The following is a 14,536-nucleotide window of genomic DNA, read 5'->3' as shown; positions in this document are numbered from 1 at the left end:
TTTGTCTCTTCGATACTTCATCAAAAACAAGCTTGACATCAGTGACCAATCATGCTTAGTCGAGTCAGGTAGCGATTGAAACCACTTCAAAGGTTCGCCCACCAGCGAAAGATGGAACCATGGAGCGACTTTTTCCACTTTGTATGGCTCTCCAAACATAGCACACACGTATCCATACAAATGAGCTTCGGGGTCTTCTACCCCACTAAACAATTTCAACACAGGCATGATCCTCCAAGATGATACTTCCTCGGTTTCCTCAGTTTCAGTTCTATCGTCCATCACCTCTTCCGTTGGCTCTTCCTCCAAAACAGACACGTATAAACCATTTCCCACATTAATTTTCTCATCGGAGTCCAACAGCTCCTCTTCATTTTCCTCGAAGGATTCCCACCACACTTTCTTTCAGACCGACTCCGATTATGCTCACCCTATGATTAGGCAATGGATTACGCCTATTGGAAGGGTTCGCTGGCGAAGGATCAGCTATCTTCTTTTCCTCAATCAAATCTTGGATCTCGTGCTTCAACCTCTCACAGTTCTCAATAGTATGCCCATAACTGTTGTGTAATTCACAGTATCCCCTAGCTTGTATCTGTTGAGTGGGCGGAGCTTTGTTATAAGGAGTAAGAGCTTTCAACAACCCCTTTTTCTGCAATCGTTCGAAAACTTTTGCGTAGGTCTGATCGAATTTGGTGAACTGCCTCTTTTCGATAGCATTAAGATCAAGCACTTTCACTGCTGCAGATTCTGGACTTGCACTTGGCCCTCCGGCACTATATCCAGACTTCGTCCACTTGGTATAAGCTTTCTTTGGTTCTCCGACTACCATTCGGATCTGATCCTGCTCAAGCGGCTTCTGCTTCATAACCGCGGCCTTGGCCCTCCATCTTCTTACAAAATCGGAAAAAGATTCCCTAGTCTGCTGCTTAGTGCTCTCAAGTTCCTTCAAAGTGACCTCAAGCATGGTGTTGAAGCTATACTGAGCGATGAATGACTTCGCTAACTCTTTCCAATCCCTCTTCATCACCATCGGCAATGCATGAAACCATGTGAGGGCAGCCCCCTTTAGATAAGTATTAAACAGCCCCAGGACTTGATCCTTAGTCAGGATCGTGTGCTTCATCACAGCGACATACTGATTCATGTGGGCAGTGGGATCTCCAGTTCCATCGAACTTTTTCATGTCTGGAAGTCGGAATTTCAAAGGCAAAGCCATTGCCGATAAACAATTCTTCAAGTTATAAAAATCCTAACTCCCGGAACTTCCCCCACGTAGATCCTGCACCTCCTGAGTGATGTGTTGCTTCCACTCCTCCTCCTTAGCTTTCTCTTTCTCCAGCTGTTTCCGGATATAATCCTGATAGTCATCCTCATTCCCAAAGCGGGGACCATCATTCACCTCGTTCTCAGCGTGCTTACTGCCACTCTTGTCATCCTTCATGGCCAACTTAGCTATCTGGGCCACTATCGCGGCTAACTGCTATTAATGTTGTTCACAGAGTTTTCCAATCCGGCCACTTTTTCGTCGGTCGCAGACTGTTGAGCGATTTCCGCAAGTGCACGGTTTTGCTTGTAGTAATAAAAATATCGATCCCAATTTAATACTAAATTCGTTTCTTCGCATCTAGAAAGAACTTTATCTAAGTTTTTTAAACATGCATCAAAAGAATCTCCATAAACTAAAAAATCATCCATAAATACTTCCATGATATCTTCGATGAAATCATTAAAAATTGCAGTCATACAACGTTGAAAAGTTGCTGGTGCATTACATAGACCAAAAGGCATTCTTCTATATGCAAATGTTCCATAAGGACATGTGAAGGTTGTTTTATCTTGGTCATCCGGGTAAATATATATTTGAAAGAATCCGGAATAGCCATCAAGAAAACAATAAAATGCATGACCGGCTATCCTTTCGATCATTTGATCGATGAAAGGTAAAGGAAAATGATCTTTCCTAGTTGCCTTATTTAGGTTCCTATAATCTATACAAACCCTCCAACCGGTGGTGGTTCGCGTAGGTATTAATTCACCTTCATCATTCCTTACTACAGTTATGCCTCCCTTTTTGGGTACACAATTGATTGGACTAACTCATTCACTATCCGAAATAGGATAAATGATTCCATTGTCTAAAAGTTTAGTAATCTCATTTTTTACTACTTCTTTCATATTCGGATTTAAACGTCTTTGTCTATCCGCTTTAGGTGGCTTATCTTCTTCTAAGTGAATCCTATGCATTACAATACTAGGATTAATTCCTTTTAAATCTGAAATTTGCCATCCCATACTTCCTATTCTATTTCTAACAACTTCTTTCAATTTTTCTTCTTGATTTTCTGTTAATTTGTTAGAGATGATTATAGGTAGAGTATCACTTCCGCCTAGGAAAGTGTATCTCAGATGGTTTGGTAATTCTTTAAGTTCTAATTTAGGTGGAACTATTACTGAAGGCGGAACTGGTCCATCTTCTCGAATCAAAGGCTCTGGGTCCTTATCTTCTAATTCTTCACCCATTATAGGTTATATTATTTCTTCTCTTTGAACAATGTCATTAACACATTCTTTAATTAAATCAAGTTTCATACAGGCGAAATCCTCCATAGGATATTTCATCGCTTGATTCATATCGAACTCGATCTTATCGTCACCTATTCGTAAAACTACTTTTCCTTCCAACACATCAACTAGAGCACGTCCCGTGTTCATGAATGGTCTACCAAAGATTAGCGGACAATTAACATCATAAGCAAAATCTAAGATAACAAAATCAATAGGAAAAATAAATTTGTCAACTTTTACTAAAACGTCTTCAATTATACCATATGGTCTTTTAGTGGATTGATCCGCTAATTGCAAAACCATATTGGTACGTTTGATGTCTTCTTCTAAACCTAATTTTTCAAAAATAGACAATGGCATCAAGTTTATACTAGCTCCTAAATCGCAAAGACAACTTGGGAATTCCATATTTCCCAATGTACACGGAATGGTAAAGCATCTGGGATCTTTGAGTTTAGTAGGTAATTTGCTTGATACTATCAAACTACAATCTTCAGAAAGAGAAATGGATGAAATTCCTTCCCAACTAATCTTTTTTGAAATTAAATCTTTCAAGAATTTTCCATAGTTAGGAATTTGCGTAATTGCATCCATGAATGTTAAATTTATATGCAAATTTTTAAGTTTGTCTAAAAATGATAAAAGTTATTTATCATGGTCCTTATTTCGGACCCTGTGTGGAAAAGGTGGTTTTGGTACAAAAGGTTTCGGATTAAAGTCAATTTTTGTATCTTTTTGTTTTAAAGTATCTTCTTTGGATTTTGGTAAATCATTTCTAGGTAAAGTTGAATTTCCGGGCATTTTCGGACCTAAGTAGTTTTTCCCTGAACGAAGAGTGATAGCCTTAACATGCTCTTTCGGATTTTCTTCCGTTTGGCTGGGAAGACTTCCCTCTTTGCGGGATGGAATTGATTTAGCAAGCTGTCCAATTTGAACTTCCAAATTATGGATGCTAGATGATTGGTTTTTGATAAGCTGATCGAATTTACTTTCGATCCGTTTAAAACCATCGTCTTGATTACTTACCTTTCCATTCATAGCATCTATAAATTTGTCGATTTTTGAAGATAAAGTGCTAATCGTATCTCTTGTTTGATTTTGATAATTATTTATACGATATTGATTAGCATTTGCATTATTATTATTATTACCATCTTTCCAATTAAAGTTAGGATGATTTCTCCATCCAGGATTATAAGTATTAGAATAAGGATTAGTAGTTTGGTTTTGTCCTTGGACAAAGTTTACCTGTTCTAACTCATTCATACCTTCGTAATCAATGTCTCTCTGGATTGGATCATTAGGATCGCATGGTGCCATAAATTTATCAATTTTGTGCGATAAGGCAGAAAATTGGGCTTGTAACATTGCTACTGGATCAAGATTCATTATACCGTTAACCGATGATGTACCTGAGGATGATGGTTTCGCCGTTGGTATATGTCCACGCTCTGCGGGCCACATACTGCTGTTGATTGCCATTTCCTCCAAAAGTTCTCTTGCTTGGGCGGACGTCTTCTTCATAAATAACCCTCCAGACATAGCATCTAATGAACCTCTAGTCGTAGGATTTAATCCATTATAGAATGTCTGCATTAAAAGTGCATCTGGCAGTTGGTGGTGATGGCATAAACGTTGAAGTTCTTTAAAATGTTCCCAAGCTTCATAAAGAGTTTCATTATTATTTTGGGTAAAAGATGTCAACTCTTTGATGACTCTTGCGGTTTTTGCTAAAGGAAAATATTTTGATAAAAACGCTTGGGCTAATTGGTCCCAAGTTTCAAATGTTGCAGCAGGCATAGAAGTTAACCAAATTTTTGCCTTATCCTTTAAAGTGAAAGGAAAGAGGCGAAGTTTGATTGCTTCGGCTGTTACATCAGTAATTTTAAAAGTATCACAAATTTCTAAGAAATTTGTCAAATGTGCATTAGGGTTTTCGTTAGGTAGTCCATAAAACGTTACGTTGTTTTGCAACATATTAAGCAAAGCAGGCTTAATTTCAAATTGATTTGCGTTTATACGGGGTCTAACTACACTATTAGTTACACCGGCCATTCCTGGCCTAGCATAATCCATAAGTGTCGGTGGATCGGCCATATTTTCTGGCTGGACTACTTTGGTTTTTAAGGGTGTTTTGTCTTTGTTTTTCTTGTTTTTCTTAAGTGTTCTTTCAATTTCTGGATCAAGAGGGTCTGGTGGTGTGCCCGAACTTCGTGAACTGCGCATGAACTTGAAATTGTTACACGAGCCAAACTACCTTCAAAACAAAATTGAAAACAAATATGTTATATAACTGAAAATAAATAAAATATAAAAATTGTATAAAAATAATGTGTAAACCTAGATTCGAAAATAAAATACGAAAAATAAAAATTTTGTCAAAAATTTTGGCGTATCCCCGGCAACGGCGCCAAAAACTTGTTGAGCGATTTCCGCAAGTGCACGATTTCGCTTGTAGTAATAAAAATATCGATCCCACAGGGATACGTTTTTTAACGAAAAACTTATTTTTGAATCTGTTAATTTCGAACTTGTTAGATTTACTATTGAATGTAAATGAAAAGTGAAATTTGTCTAATTGAATTTAGGAAATTGTTTAATTGAGTTTGTGGACTTTGAATACTTGAAAATGCTGGAATAAGATTTTATATTTAGAATATATCGATTGTTAGAAAGATCTTCTGATTTTAAGGGTGAATTTTACAAAACAGGAACATTTAGAACTTTTTAGAAAAACGAATGAATTTATTCATTTGCATTAAGCAAAGAAAACAACTTAAACTTTGTATCAATTATGATGATGAAATAAATGACGGAACCTCTAATTAATTGGCTTTGAACGCGACAAAACCCTTTCGGGATAGTTGCCCTTACTCAAATTAAAACTCTTTCGAGATGATAATTTGCCTAAGTGTTCAACAAAGTTTCCTTGTAATGATTTTGAATTCAACTGCGTATTAATGAAAACACCAGCCTCACTTATATTGGATTGGTTACCATAAGTGCTGCATAACGATTTGTCGAATAGAACGGACTTTATTAGATGAAATATAAATTGATACAAGTTTACAGAGAACAAGGAGCATCGAGTTCTTTGAGGGCGTGCAAGTGAACGGCTTGATCGGTTCCTTTCCTTGGGTTTCCTAAGAGGTTGTCAGGCTCAGGGGCGAACACTCTACTCAATCTTCTCGCTGTAACTTCGTAATAGGGATTCGGTCGGCCACTACCATGATGCAAACTAAAACTGGAACAATGTCTAAACGCTACTGAGTTGTAATTAAACTATAAACAATATGTGTACCTCATCTTGTTTTGTACAGAATCTAATTTCTAACTCTCGAAATGTTTTACTTAGAACTTAGACATAAGTTCTACGCTCTGATTCTATATCTATATTATAACATTTCATTGCATTTTTTCTCAACATCAACTCTTTATTTATAGATGTTGAAGGGTTGTGTTTGAAGTGATGTATCCGTTGGTTAAGAGTCGTGTCCGTTGTGAAAGGACGTCTTTATCCACTTGAACGAACGCGTTTCTTGGATTTCAATCATGTGTAAAATGCATTTGGTAAATTTTCTGCACTTACCGAGGATAGGAATCCTCGGCCGTGAATGACGTAGCATTAAGTTGAACGTTGGATGAAGGGGAGAAATGGCTAAACCACGCGTGTCGCGGTCGCGGGTGGTGGATTCGCGGTCGCGGCTTAGTGAGTTTTCCGTTTCTTTGCTTTCGTTCGTGTCCTCGACTTGGTGCTTTCGATTTACGTCGTCTTTGACTCCTTTTATAGGGTTTTTCTTCTGTTTTAGATCCTTTTTCGTTCCTATTTGGATTTTACCAAATATTTAGGTACCTTGCAAGAAAGAAAGATATTCGAGAGTAAAAGTAATCTAAACAGATATAAATAACACGAATTTGTAATAAAAATGATGTAAATGTTAATGATATTTTAGGTATATTTTGGGCTTAACAAATCTCCACACTTAATCTTTTGCTAGTCCCGAGCAAAATTTCACTGAATTTATTCCTTAACTAATCTCTTTATGAAAATAAAGCATATATCTTTGTGTTTACCTTTTAAATTAGTTAAGCCGAAAAGACTAACTTCGCATGGCAAATTTATACGCAAAATATCAAACTTACTTAGTATAAATACGATATATCATTCGTCTTGTATTTCAATGTTTAAATTGAAGTATTCAGGACGATGTAAGCACGCATGTTATTGAGTTTTTCATCTCAAGGCATTTCAAAGCACCAAATTTCCTTTCCCAAACTTGAATTATTATATATGATTTATTAAGTTTAATTTATTTGCTTAGTTACGCCCGTGATAAGGGTGGTCTCGATCGTAACTTTATATGCATTTTATTTGTGTTCGCTTAAGAGGTACCGACCATGCCATGGGTGGACGCAATCGTTACTTTAAACTTTAAACACGCTTAATTTTTTCTTATTTAAACGTTCCTTTCATACCTCGATTGTGATAAGGGTGGTCGCAACCGTGGCCAAAAGTACGCTTTACTTTTTTATTTCTTCCCTTTCATACCTCGACTGTGATAAGGTTGGTCTCAATCGTGGCCAAAAGTTAAGAATACGATTTATTGATTATAAATTGTAAATTGGGAAAAAGAAAATTAGCACATTCATCCTATATTGACTTAAAATTCAACATGTATTATGGCTATAGTTTCCTTAAAAACTTCAATTGGTGTTAATGTAAGACAAAATCAAAACCGAGCTAAAAATTGTTAGTTCAATTTAATGCCTATAAACCTAATTGAAAATTTAAAATAAGATTTATTGTATCATGAATTTCATGATTATAAAATAGAGATTGAAAATAAAGAATTTATTACTTAAATACATTCACTCGAGACAATTTTTACTTAAAATCGTGTCGAAGATTTGTGAAAAATATTTTGAAAAATATTACCCGTATAGAAATATTTATTTCTATCGATAATGATAACCTAAAAATAATCATAAAAATTTTAACTTATGATTAATTTATAAATGTAAAAATGATATTTCATAAAAAATGTTAAGTTTTTTCATTTGTTGCAATATACTTAAAAGTGTTGCAATATACGTTGCATTTTGTATTTTTGAAAACAAACAAGTGTTGCATACATTCATTCATTCATTTGCATATATTCGGTCATTCATTCGTTTGCATAAAAATGATATATGTATATATCGCCTCCCACACTTAAATTGGACCATGTCCTCATTGGTGCAAAATGGAGATAAAACATTAAAGATAAAACAAACGGAAAGAAATGAAAGATATAGCAAAGAAAACATGCATCATAAAATTAAAATTGAAATTGTACGAAACATAAGAAAATAAAAATGTACGAAACTGAAATTAAAACAAGATAAGATAAAAATAAAAGATAAAACCTAAGCATTCGGCGGGGAATCCGGAGGTGTTGGTGAAGTTTCCACATTTCGGCGGCGGAAAAACGAAAGCATCCGATGCCGAGTCGATCTTTGCGCACGCCTCAAAGTATTGAGGTTGTCATTCATCACCATGTTGTTCTCCACCAAATCATCAATTCTCAAATTCATTTGTCTATTATTGGCATTGATTTGGTTCAAAATTCTCCTTAAATCCACCGGATCATTATCTTGTGTTGCTTGGGTTTGTGGTGCATCTTCCGCTCCTTCCTCCGCACCTCCTTCTTCGGTACCTACATTTTGGGAACTAGAAGCACCTCCACCCATAGTGCCACGAAGATGAGCAATACGGGTAGCATAAGAAATAAAAATGGGAGGAGCCGCAGAAACCAATAAATGAGCCCGCTCAAGAGCCGCAATGTCCAAAACCGGAACATATCCATGGTAGGTGGACATATCATAAGTTGCTAATTCATCCCGTGCTCCCAAAACAATAGCGGTGATTAAATTATCGAGAGGGACCTGAGTGGTGTGAGCCCTCGAAGCACGATACAAATTGTCAAATATCATTCCAATGCTATCAACCCTTAAACCCTTGAACAAACAATCCCAAACAAACAAATCCCGGACTTGAAGTTTTGAACTCTCAACACGACCAAAAAGTGAAAAACTCAAATACTTGTGAAAGAAGAACACACAATTGTCCTTAATCAACTTGCTCGAAGTGTTTTTAGAGTCAAAAGAAGTTTGGTCGGAAAGAGTTTGCCAAAAAGAGTTATTGTCAAAATCCCGAGGCTTATCATAAAAATCACTAGTAGGGAAACCAAACATATTTCCCATAGCCTCATAATCTATGGTATAGGTAGTACCATTATTCCGAAAAGAAATTTCCGTTCTCTTTTTGTTCATCTTTAAAGTAACCAAAAACTCAACCACATACTCTTGAATTTGGGGAAAACGCATAGAAGCAAAAGTTTCCCATCCCAAAGTCTCAATAAAAGCAGTAATTTGTGTAGTGAAGTTCAACTTCCTTACCGAATCAAAGTCAAGAAACTGCATGTCCACGAACTTACGATTAGCGTTTGAAAAGTGCTTGAAACGTCCAACTTCTTCCTCAGAATGAATGTCGAAATAAGCCCCGCAACTAATCCTTAGGCGATTAGCCTCAGTGACAGCCGGCTTGTGTCCAACACGCTTTGCTCTAGGCATGGTTATGGTGTTTAGGGTTTAGAGAAAAAGATGAAAAGAGATAAAAGCTTGAGGTTGAAGAAGAAGTAGAAGTGTTGTATGGAGACTTGAAGTTGAAAGGGTTAGGTGATTGAAAAGGGTAATGATGAAATTGGGAAGAGTAAAAGTAAGGTATTGAAAAGAGGTAAGAGTAGGGGATTGGTTAAAATTTGAGGTGATGTAAGGTTTGTGTAAGTAATAGGTATATATAGGGTTGAATAGGAAGATTAATAGGTAGAGTAGGAATAGGAAGAGGAATAGGTAGAGGTTGAATAGGAAAAGGTGGAAAAATAGGCCAAAAATCCGGACTAGGTGTTGCAGAATCACGCGTGTCGCGACCGAGGATGCGCATCCGCGGCCGCGAATCGCGTGTTTCAGCCAATTTTCCTTTGTATTTTGGAAGGATTTTTACTGAAGTTACCGAGGATCGCACCATTCTCGGCCGCGGATCATGTCTGGCAGCGAATTGTTCTCTGAATTTTGAAGGAAATTGCTGAAGTTACCGAGAATTCAATAATTCTCGGCCGCGGATCACCCTATGGTCACCCAAATTCTGCATAGTAACTCCTATTTGTGTAATTTCTTGATAAATCCTATCCTGAACTCCTTGAAAATGTTATCTGTACTTAAAAACATAAATGGAAAATATTAAATGATAAGGAAAACCAAAGGTTTATCCTTATTAATGGGAAAAATAAATGAAAATGCTTTAATTAACGAATGTTAAATTAATAATAGGAAAAGTTTGGAACTCAAATTAATTGAAGCATTTATGTTCATTTATTAATGTAAGTTAAATGAATCTTTATTTAAGGAATTGAAACTTAGTTATTAACATTTAATTAGTAATGAATGCTTTAAAGTTTTATTTAATAGATTCATAAGTGTAGAATAATGAGTTTTAATGTTAGTGTAACCATATAATCAAAAACAAGATATAATGCAAAAGAGAAAGTTTTATTGAAATAGAAATATGTACAACATATTTACAAACAAAATAAACAAAAGCTATGCTAAAAATTCGTCCCTTTCAATCGGGATTTTCTTAGCCCTATAGCGGTCTATTTTCATCTGCACGAAGGCTTGACGTTCTGGTGCAGAAAGAAAATTTGGGCCTGATCGAAAAACTCGTTTCACTAGACCTTCATATTCTAAAAATTCATAGTCTAGCATCGGGAAAGATTCAGCATCACTCCAAGGAACATAAATACTTCCCTTGGTCCCTAGTATTATTCCACATATAATATTCCCGAACCCAACCTTCTTAGCCTTGGATCTAGATGCGGCAACAAGACCCTCCATCAGAATTTTTGAAGAATCAACCACGTTGCCTTGAAATATATCTCCAAGTACATAAAGATCAGATTCTTGGACGACACTACTGAACGTGCGACCGAACAGGCTGTGACTCAGAAACTTATGCAAATATAGCATAGAGTTGGAATAAAAAGACTTATTATAGGCAAGTTTAGGGTTGAAAGGCCAAATGCCGGTGAGCATTCGCCAAATATCAGTGGACGTCATATCTCTTCCATGATGACGTTTGGTAGTATCCTTCAAGGGAAAACCAAACCAAACATGCAATTCAGGATATCCAAAAGTGAAAGTTTTGCCATCCCGACGAAAACTAAGACGCACCCGACGCTTGTTAACAAAACGAACCGTACAGAAGAACTCTAATATCCAGTCTCCAATTATAGGAAACTTCATATCAACAAATCTGGTCCATCCTAAGCGTTCCATGTAGCGACTCATATCTTCTTTGATTCCCAACTGATCGTTAAGAAAGTCATCCATGTATAACATTCCGACAAAGAATGTGTATCGAAGCCTCAAGAAGCGCCTTCCCTCATCATGATTGAAGATAGGAAAGTTACATCCATAACGCTCTGATATATCTGTATTTTTAGTGCGTGAAGCAACAACTTTCTTAGGATGAGTGTTTGTGGAAGTCATGGTGTTTGGAATGAGTAAGGAAGAAAGGTTCTGAACTTAATTTCTGGGTTGGTGAATGGTAAGAAAATCAGAGAATTGTTCTGATTGAGATGAAAAGAAAGTAACAGAAAACTGACCCTCTAGAACCTATTTATAAAATCCTAGGATGAAAAGAGGTGTTATTTTGAGGTGAAAAGGCATGAAACAGACCTTTTTAAAAATGAAGAAACGCAACTATTCGTTTCCGAAAAGTTGTGTCTGCTGAAAAGTTAAAGAACAAGGGTCAATTACTGCATAAATTCCCCGAGTTGCGACCGAGGATGCTGACCCGCGGTCGCGACACGCTGATTTCCTTGCGGAAATCAGTTGTCAAAACCCCTAATTTCTGATCCTCTACCGAGAATCCTCATCCTCGGTAAGTTCAGAAATTTTCCTGTCAATTTGAAACCTATTGAAGTCAGAATTCTCAACTGAGAATCCCAAATCCTCTATAAGTCCAGAAATTTTCCTAGCCACTAGTCATACCCCAAATCCTCAACTGAGAATTTTAAATTCTCTATAAGTCCAGAAAATTTCCTACCTTCTCAAGAATTCTATATATTTGAATTCTCAACTGAGAATTTCAAATTCTCAACTGAGAATTTCAAATTCTCAACTGAGAATCACTAAATTTCTTCTAATTCTCATTAAATTCCTAAAAATTAATTAAAATCATGACTTGAATATATTTTTGTATATCTAAAATTCTAATATAAAATGATATAATTTAAAACAAAACAAAATAAAAATAAAAATAAAAATAATAAAAACTAACTATTAGAAAAATGAAATGATTTATATGTCAGGAAATCTTGTTACGAAATTAGTTCCTATTTCGGAAATATTTTCGTAATAAATTTTACATCGATTACCGTTGGTTTCCTCAAGTTCCAAAGAACCATAGTCGAATGTTTTGACGACTAAATACGGTCCGGTCCATCTGGACTTAAGTTTTCCTGGAAATATACGAAGCCGTGAATTAAATAACAGCACCTTATCTCCAACATTAAAGTGCTTGACTTTGATCTTGGCATCGTGCCATTTTTTCACTCTTTCTTTATAAATCCTCGCATTCTCATACGATAGATGTCGTAACTCATCTAACTCATTTAAATTGAGCAAACGTTTCTTTCCTGCTTGTTGTAAATCAAAATTAAGTTTTCTAATAGCCCAATAGGCTTTATGTTCTAATTCTACTGGTAAATGACATGCTTTTCCATACACTAAACGATATGGAGTCATTCCTATTGGTGATTTAAATGCAGTACGATATGCCCATAGCGCATTATTGAGTTTTTGTGACCAATCTTTTCTTGATGACGAAACAGTTTTCTCTAGAATCCATTTGAGTTCTCTATTTGAGATCTCCGCCTGACCATTCGACTGAGGATGGTATGGCGTTGACATGCGGTGGCGTACTCCATATTTTTTCATAAGCATATCAAAATTCCGATTTATGAAATGGGTACCGCCATCACTGACAACGAATCTAGGACAACCAAATCTACAAAATATATCGTCAAGAAAATTAACAACTACTTTAGAATCATTCGTAGGGGTTGCAATTGCTTCAACCCACTTCGAAACATAATCAACGGCTACTAATATGTAAGTTTTACCGTTGGAAGGCGGAAAAGGTCCCATGAAATCAATTCCTCACATGTCGAAGATTTCAACTTCCAACACGTTTTTGAGGGGCATCTCATATTTCCTTCCTAAATTTCCCGTTCTTTGGCATTTATCACAATGAGTAATAAATGAACCAACGTCCTTAAACATCGTAGGCCAAAAGAAACCACATTCCAATATTTTAGCTACCGTTTTATTAACTCCATTATGTCCTCCATATGAGCTGGAATGACATTCCGTTATTATAGATTCATTTTCATTTTCTCCGACGCATCTCCTAATTATCCCGTCACCACATGATTTGAATAGAAAGGGATCTTCCCAAAAATATTGTTTAATATCGAAGAAAAATTTCTTCCTTTGTTGGGAAGATAATCCTTCCGGAACAATATCGGTTGCAAGATAATTAGCAAAATCTGCATACCATGGTGACATGATACTTTCTACTTGATAGAGATGTTCATCGGGGAAATCATCTCTTATACTGATAGTTTCACCTATAGGACCATTTTCATCTTCTAGTCTTGATAGATGATCGGCGACAAGGTTTTCTACTCCCTTTTTGTCTTTAATTTTTATATCAAATTCTTGTAACAACAAAACCCATCTAATCAGACGCGGTTTTGCATCTTTCTTAGCAAACAGATAACGTAAAGCAGCGTGATCTGTATAGATAATAACTTTAGATCCTAACAAGTATGACCTAAACTTATCACATGCAAATACTACGGCTAACATCTCTTTTTCTGTTGTTGTGTAATTTAACTGTGCACCTGACAATGTGTGACTTGCGTAATAAATAACATGTAATCTTTTATCCTTTCTTTGACCTAAAACACATCCTACAGCTAGGTCACTTGCATCACACATGATTTCAAAAGGCAAATCCCAATCGGGTTTAGCAATTATGGGTGCACTGACTAAAGCTGTTTTCAATGTTTCGAAAGCTTTAATACAATCTTCATTAAAATCGAAGGTTGAATCCTTCATAAGCAAATTAGTAAGTGGTTTGGAAATCACAGAAAAGTCTTTTATAAATCGTCTGTAAAAACCTGCATGTCCTAGAAATGATCTTACTCCCTTGACAGTTGTTGGTGGGGGTAATTTTTCTATTACTGAAGTTTTTGCTCTATCCACTTCTAATCCTTTTTCAGATATTTTATGACCTAAAACAATTCCTTCGTCAACCATGAAATGACATTTTTCCCAATTTAATACTAAATTCGTTTCTTCGCATCTAGAAAGAACTTTATCTAAGTTTTTTAAACATGCATCAAAAGAATCTCCATAAACTAAAAAATCATCCATAAATACTTCCATGATATCTTCGATGAAATCATTAAAAATTGCAGTCATACAACGTTGAAAAGTTGCTGGTGCATTACATAGACCAAAAGGCATTCTTCTATATGCAAATGTTCCATAAGGACATGTGAAGGTTGTTTTATCTTGGTCATCCGGGTAAATATATATTTGAAAGAATCCGGAATAGCCATCAAGAAAACAATAAAATGCATGACCGGCTATCCTTTCGATCATTTGATCGATGAAAGGTAAAGGAAAATGATCTTTCCTAGTTGCCTTATTTAGGTTCCTATAATCTATACAAACCCTCCAACCGGTGGTGGTTCGCGTAGGTATTAATTCACCTTCATCATTCCTTACTACAGTTATGCCTCCCTTTTTGGGTACACAATGGATTGGACTAACTCATTCACTATCCGAAATAGGATAA

The 14,536-nt window shown here is 36.0% G+C and overlaps 1 protein-coding gene and 1 non-coding gene across 2 annotated transcripts in view; one reads left to right on the top strand and one right to left on the bottom strand.

Moving 5' to 3' along the window:
• Nucleotides 1-370: 370 nt before the first annotated feature.
• Nucleotides 371-14,536, bottom strand: part of LOC136203966 (uncharacterized) — a 50,385-nt gene continuing 36,219 nt past the window's right edge. The window contains exon 5 of the mRNA XM_065995171.1: nt 371-652. Within this exon, the coding sequence (XP_065851243.1) occupies nt 371-652 (282 nt within the window). The remainder of the gene's footprint in view (nt 653-14,536) is intronic.
• LOC136204407 (small nucleolar RNA R71) lies at nt 4,181-4,287 on the top strand. The gene has a single exon (XR_010675249.1). It is a non-coding gene; the product is annotated as a small nucleolar RNA R71 (small nucleolar RNA).

Source organism: Euphorbia lathyris, chromosome 8 (genome assembly GCF_963576675.1).
Source record: "Euphorbia lathyris chromosome 8, ddEupLath1.1, whole genome shotgun sequence".
Classification (NCBI taxonomy): Eukaryota; Viridiplantae; Streptophyta; class Magnoliopsida; order Malpighiales; family Euphorbiaceae; genus Euphorbia; species Euphorbia lathyris.
This window is presented reverse-complemented; position numbering and strand designations above follow the sequence as displayed.